Here is a 7,500-nt window from a genome sequence, read left to right on the forward strand (position 1 = left end):
AACGATATTTACCTTCATTATTGTGTTACGTAATTATAATCAACAGAGAACGACAACCATTCACTCTAGATCTTCAACATCCTCGAGTTAGTCATCTGCCCTTGAAGGGAGGCCGAACTAGGCTACAGAGGTCCATGACTCGCCTAGCTGCGTTGGATGCATTCTACAGTCTTGGAAAATACTGATCTAGGCTATTGAGGTTCATGACTCGTCTGGTCACGTTAGTAGGTGAATCGTGTATCCTCTGCCCTTGAAGACTTGACATTGGCTACTGGGGTCCATAACTCACCTGGCCACGTTGGTAGAGGTATCGAGGAAGTTTTGTTTAGCTCCCTTGCAATCGAGGCCAATGGCGATGAAGTCTCCCTTGTATTCTCGCATCATCTGCTTGAAGTCCTCGTAGGTCAGCGACTCCTTGTGGTCGATGCCAGACGAGCTGAACATCTCGTCGATGAGGTCCTCCACCTGCGCGAATACGTCAATGTATTTTTAACACCTAGCGGACACTTATCACAGCCCCTCCCGAGTCACAACAGTGGCTTCTCGCAGTATGGAGCGTAACAGATACTGTTATTTTTTATTAGTTTAAAGTAAATTAACGAAAATTAGCACATTTAATGGAACGTAACAAAATAAGATGCAAAAAAAAAAAAACCTAACCGAAAGTGAGAGTTTCCTTAGCCTCTCTGATTGGCTGGGTAAACACAAAAACGTTTTATCCATACACCAGAAAACCAACGTTGTGATATAGTTGCAACTTTTTTTTCAACGTCCATTAATTAATCTCTAAATACGTTCCTTTATTACATTGTTTAATGGGAAGCACTAAACCCGTTAAGGGTCATACAGCGCCTAGGGGAGTGGGAGGTAATTAATTTCAGTCCAAGGAAATGAAGGGTAATTAAATTTCTTAGCCTCAAGAACCCTTCACCTTCCCTGAAGGGTATACACATTTTCAGGCTTGGCTGCTTGCTCTAGTTAACCCTAGATTTACCAAGGCTCGACTCAGCCCGAGGCATCACGCTAAACCACATCTACCATAAGTGTCATGAAAGTGTAATGCTGTATTACTTGTTACATTATGCCCATCACCTGCGCTGACCTTCAAAAGTATCCTTGTTACTGTCTCAATATAGCTGACTACCATTAATAACGAATATACAACACAAAAATGCAAAATTAAATGCCAAGTTGTTGACTTAATAAATTATCTGAGAACAAATTAACTTTCATATTATGAAACTAATTTCTAAGAAAAGTAGCAGTTTCTGAACTTTTTTTCCAAGGTAAAAGCAGCAATAGTTTAGAGTGGTGAAACTCAAAACACATTCAGAAGTCATTATGAGAAGCCTTAGCTCCACTATGAATAAACAGTAGTTGTCAAGCACCTTCCCCGTCACTCACCTCCTCATTACTGACAGTGTTTGTCTTAGCGATTTCTACCAGTGACCTTAGCATCTCCGAGAGTTCTGTCTTGTCGATGACGCCGTTGCGGTCATTATCACACATGTCAAAGATGATCCGCAGCTTGTCATCGGTTGTGCCTTTACTAAAGAGCACCACAGTGTCTAGAAACTCTTGGAAGGATATGCGCCCATCGCCGTCTTTGTCCACGATGTTGAACATGCGCCGCACGAAGATGTCGTCAGGTTTCATTCCTAGAGCTCCTGCAAACTCTTTTTTGGAAAGGGAAGTTCTCATCACCATTATAACGTCGCTACCCGCGTCCTCTAGCTTTCGCTTCTCCTCGCCAGGTTTGAGGCCAAAGGTTAGTTCATAGGCCTCTCTGAAGAAATGCTCCAGCCGCTTCTGACGACGCTCTTTCGTTTCTGCGTTGGCCAGCATCTCTTCCTTGTTGGTGTGCACTTTCTCGACGGACTTCCTGTGGGAGGTCATAAACTGCTCCAGCTTGTTGATGAACTTGCGCCTCGCAGCCTCGTTGTCAAACTCCAGCACCAGGTCATGGTCCTTGGGAGGGCGGATAAGGACCATGGGCTTCCTACGGGGATCCTGGGTGAGCTCTACCTGCAGAGTGTCCACGCCGTTTAATGATACCTTACGCATCTTCTCTCCCTTTCTGTTTACAGTGGAGATTTCTTGGTTGGGGCCGAACTTTACTTTTACGATGCGCTTGTGGTTCTTCAACCCAGAAATTTAAAAAAAAAAAAAAAGATTAGCATTAAAGGATAAATTTCCAGAACTTAAAAGGCCTGCCATCAATTAAAAAAAAAACTATCCCTAAAATTTTAAATATTCAAGACAAAATTTATATACAAGAATTATATTGACTCCACCGTTACTTATAAGTGATCCAGTCTGTTCTCAGTATTCCCAATGACCTGGGCAGCCAATCAGCGTTACTAAGTGTGTGAAGTCAGCAGTGTTCCGAGACAAGTACCTGATGTAGCCACTCCTTGACCATCATCTTGTCGACGCTGCGACCATTGTTGTTTTCCTCTTGCTTGGTCTTAAAATGACGGCGGCGGGAATTCTGGAACTTGACGGTAGCGTAGCCGGCGCCCGCACACACCAGGGGTACGGCAAGCAGCAGGATGCAAGAATATATGTATGTCACCTCAGACCCCTGTGGCAGGGAGAGAGGACGCACACCGTTAATGAGAGAGGGGAGTATCTTTCTCGTGGGACTTGTACCCTATATGTGGAGAATAATTTTTCCATCTCCTATAGATGGGGGGAAAAAAGTGTGCAAGGGAAGCAGTCAGGGAAGGACTGAGGGGAAAGAAGAGAAAGGCAAAGTGAGGAATTATAATAATGGGAAAGAACTAAACCCAATGGGATGGTACCACACCGAAGGAAGGGGAAAAAATAGACAAGGAGAGAGATGGTAAGGAGTGTGAAGGATGGGCAACTAAGGAATGTGGAGAAATTTTAAACACTGAAATGTTAAATCCTCTCTACGATAACACTAGGTAAAGTTACCACTAGTCAACTGATAATTGAAAATGTAACGAGATTTGGGAACATTTTGTGGGACAAAAAAAAAAAATAGTAATATTTTACATATATAATTTTAACTTGTATAATATTTTATATATAATTTTAACCTAACATTAACGCAAATTACAAATTTTAATTTACAACAGTATACACAAAACATTTTAAAAAGTACAATAATAATTACCACATTAACCGGAAATATAAACACAAATGCAGTATAATGTGATCCTTTATTGACAACGTTTCACCCACACAGTGGGCTTTTTCAAGTCACACACGGATCTACCTGGGGTTGGAAGGTACGAGAGTATTTATAGTCATGTTCAGAAGCCGAACGTTTCTCCACCATTATTCCTTCGTCTGTCACCTGGCTCCGTTATGTTGACGACATTCTCCTCATAACTCCTAAACGCTTCAACGTTCAAGCTCTCCAAGACAAGCTCAACCAGGTCGAGCCTTCAATCCAGTTCACACTTGAAGAAGAAGTCGACAACACTCTTCCTTTCCTTGATGTTCTGCTCTGCAAAGCTGACCACGAACTTCGTTTTAAAGTCTATCGAAAACCCACCAACCAAAACGATTTTCTCCACTTCTACTCTCACCACGACACCAAAACCAAACGTGGTGTGATTATAGGCTTCTTCCTACGTGCACTCAGAATCTGCAGCAATGAGTTCCTTGAGGAAGAATGCACTATAATTGAACAAGTATTTTCTAAACTCCACTATCCTCGTCACTTCATCAGAGACTGCAGACGGCGGGCATTAAACATCTTCAACACACCCAGAGAAGACACTGCCGAGAAGAGATACATAGTCCTCCCCAACAACTCCATTGCCAAACATGTTTCAAACATCTTTGCCAAAACATCATTCCAAGTATCTACCTCCACAACCACGACCATCAAGGACATCACCAGTAGTAGACAGGACAAGCCTCCATCCTCTGCAGGGGTATACATAATCCCTTGTAATGACTGCAACAAATTATATGTGGGCGAAACATCAAGAGACCTCCAAACACGCATTTCAGAACACCAATATGCAAGCAGGACTGACGATACAAGGAATGCCTGTGTACAACATCGCAATTCACACAACCATTTAATTAACTACAGAAACTCAAGACTTATAGCCAACGAAGACAACACTCAATACAGAAGAATCCTGGAATCATCGCTTATCTCTATAACCAACAATTTCAACCAGAACAATGGCTTCTATAACATAGCTGAACCACTCGCCAAGAAACTTCTTCATCGCTATCCCACATAAGAACATAGAACACTGCAGAAGGTCTACAACTTGTCCAATACCCCTGCCAAGCTACCAAAGACTCTATAACCCCACCCGGTAGATCATCAGATGCAGCATTCTCCACCTGACCTCAACATTCTGAACATGACTATAAATACTCTCGTACCTTCCAACCCCAGGTAGATCCGTGTGTGACTTGAAAAAGCCCACTGTGTGGGTGAAACGTTGTCAATAAAGGATCACATTATACTGCATTTGTGTTTATATTTCCATTGTGTCGGTATTTTATACCATTTATTTCCACCACATTAACCACAATTGTTATTTTCTGTATATATTTCATCAAAGACAATTTGATGGTTGATAATATAATGGTACTTCCTAACATTTTAATTTACATATTCTATATCATGCGAATAATGTACATGTATATACCCGTGTGTGTGTGTGTGTGTGTGTGTGTGTGTGTGTGTGTGTGTGTGTGTGTGTGCGCGCGCGCGCGCGTGTAGCTTATTCAGCAACTTCTGCCAATTATGTGAACAAATATCTAAAACTTTCTGAAATACTATGAAGCAAAATTAAACACTGAAATAAAAAACCCATTTCTTAAACAACATATCACAAAGTAGCCGCGTTAAGGGTCGAGTTAATTTAACTAGAACTAGTTCTGAAATGCTCGAAACAACTCCGATCCTCTTTTTCCCCTACTGTCTGCCAAGATCTGTGAATGAAAGACAATTTTTACGATGCGCGTCGTACACTAGCAGTGGATCAGCTGATGGGTGGAGAAACTAGCGACCCCCAACACTAATAGCTAATGTGTATGAACGTGTTTACACAATGGGTTAACTGGGATTGCGATATAGAAAGCAGTGGGCAGGCAGCGTGCCAGAGTAAAAAACCTGGAGAACTCAAGGTAGACTGGTGGGAATAATGCCGAGCATGGCACCCCTACCATCGTAAATACACCCCGGTCCCCCATTAACCCCCTCACCAGCCCCCCTGCACTGCATCCCTAAAATACACCCCGGTCCCCCCTCATGTTCTTTTAATATATATAATATATATATATAATATAAATATATATATATATATATATATATATATATATATATATATATATATATATATATATATATATATATATATATATATTATATATATATTATTGTAAATGTGGCAGTGTGCGCGCGTGGTAGTGTACGTGTACATGTGCTGACACACACATGTCAACATTCAACCACAAGAATGCAAGTCTTACCAGAGGAATAAAAACCCTAATATATTTGTGCATCATCACTCGAGACTTGTTCGGAGGTAGAAAGAACAGGAGAGATGAATGAGGAGGATGAACAACAACAGGAGGGATGAACAGAATGAGAAGGGTGAAGAAAAGGAGGAAGAGGAAAACAATGATGATGAAAAAGGAGGAGAATGGAAGGAATGAAGATGTAGGTGAAGAAAATGGAAAGACGAGCAAGAGGATAAAGTAATATTTTTTTTTCTAACATGTCGGCCGTTTCCCACCGAGGCAATGTGACCCAAAAAGAAAGAAAAGACTTTCATTATTCAATACTTTCACCATCACTCGTACATAATCACTGTCTTTGCAGAGGCGCTCAGTTATAGCCGAGACCTTCCTCCAAACTGCCAATATCCCAAACCCCTCCTTTAAAGTGCAGGCATTGTACTTCCCATTTCCAGGACTCAAGTCAGGCTAACTGGTTTCCCTGAATCCCTTCACAAAATATTACCCTGCTTACACTCTAAAAGCTCGTCAGGTCCCAAAAACCATTCGCCTCCATTCACTCCTAACACGCTCACGCACGCCTGCTGGAAGTCCAAGCCCCTCGCCCACAAAACCTCCTTTACCCCCTCCCTCCAACCTTTCCTAAGACGACCCGTACCCCACCTTCCTTTCTCTACAGATTTATACGATCTCCAAGTCATTCTACTTTGTTCAAATCTCTCTAAATGACCAAACCACCTCAACAACCCCTCTTCAGCCCTCTGACTAATACTTTTAGTAACTCCACACGTTCTCCTAATTTCCACACTACGAATTATCTGCATAATATTACACCACATATTGCCCTTAGACACGACAACTTCACTGCCTCCAGCCGCCTCCTCGCTGCAGCATTTACAACCCAAGCTTCAAACCCATATAAGAGTGTTGGTACCACTATACTTTCGTACATTCCCTTCTTTGCTTCCATGGATAACATTTCTCGTCTCCACAGATAGCTCATCGCACCACTCATCATTTTTTCCTTCATCAATTCTATGGATAACCTCATCCTTCATAAACCCATCCGCTGACAAGTTAACTCCCAAATATCTGAAAACATTCACCTCTTCCATACTCACTCCCTCCTTCCAATGTGATATTCAAATTTTCTGTATCTAAATCGTTTGATACCCTCATCACCTTATTCTTATCTATATTCACTTTCAACTTTCTACCTTCACACACCCTCCCAAACTCGTCCACTAACCTTCTTAACTTTTCTTCAGAATCCTCCAAAAGCACAGTATCATCAGCAAAAAGTAACTCATCTTCCTTGATTTTTCTTAATAAAGTTAGATATGGAAAACATGATCAACAGCATGAAAAATAATGAAGATTAGATGGAATGGAGTGAAGACGTTGGGAAGATTGAAATGGGGAATTTACAGAAGTCTGGGACCGAAAGTTTAGCGTTTTGTATCAAAAGTTGAAATTCAGTCAACACACTCAATATAAAAATAAAGCAAATCATAGGTAGACAGTCATTTAAAACATCCTGGAACTAATCAAGTCTCTTCTAAAATGTCACCGAGGTCTCTACAGACTCGCCAATGATTTATAAAACGTTACCGGGGTCACTACCCACACCTAGTGATAAAAACAAAGTCCAAAACTTGAAAGGGAGGAGCTTAGTATACAATATTAAAATGTGGGTCAGTCAGTGGCGTGCCAGAAGCTGCACCGAAGGTTGGAGGATCCCTGAATCAAGCTCGTGAGTGAGGCCAATGTGCCTAATCTTAATCTGCAGACAACTGTTTCAATGATGATTAGTATGGAATGAGAAGGGACAGAACCTCTGCCCCCCCCCCCGTTCCCCCTCCGCCCCGCCCCCCGCCTCACGTCCTGATGAACCAGTGCAGCTGCTGCTCGTCTCCAGTACTCATTGGGATCACCACTTTCCCATTACTAAACTCTCTACTTGGCCCAGAAAAATCACCAAGGCAAACCACATAAAATGCGCTCCGTTTCCTTATGTGACCGTTATTACCCGGGGCA

General features: G+C 41.9%; 1 protein-coding gene across 1 annotated transcript in view; it reads right to left on the reverse strand.

The window, feature by feature from the left end:
- Positions 1 to 7,500, reverse strand: part of Duox (dual oxidase) — a 120,034-nt gene that overhangs the window by 27,610 nt on the left and 84,924 nt on the right. The window contains exons 13-15 of the mRNA XM_053772807.2: positions 2,399 to 2,584; positions 1,405 to 2,139; positions 290 to 465 (exon numbers count right to left, since the gene is read on the reverse strand). Of these exons, the coding sequence (XP_053628782.2) occupies positions 290 to 465; positions 1,405 to 2,139; positions 2,399 to 2,584 (1,097 nt within the window). The remainder of the gene's footprint in view (positions 1 to 289; positions 466 to 1,404; positions 2,140 to 2,398; positions 2,585 to 7,500) is intronic.

The sequence above is a fragment of the Cherax quadricarinatus genome, chromosome 9 (assembly GCF_038502225.1).
Source record: "Cherax quadricarinatus isolate ZL_2023a chromosome 9, ASM3850222v1, whole genome shotgun sequence".
NCBI lineage: Eukaryota > Metazoa > Arthropoda > Malacostraca > Decapoda > Parastacidae > Cherax > Cherax quadricarinatus.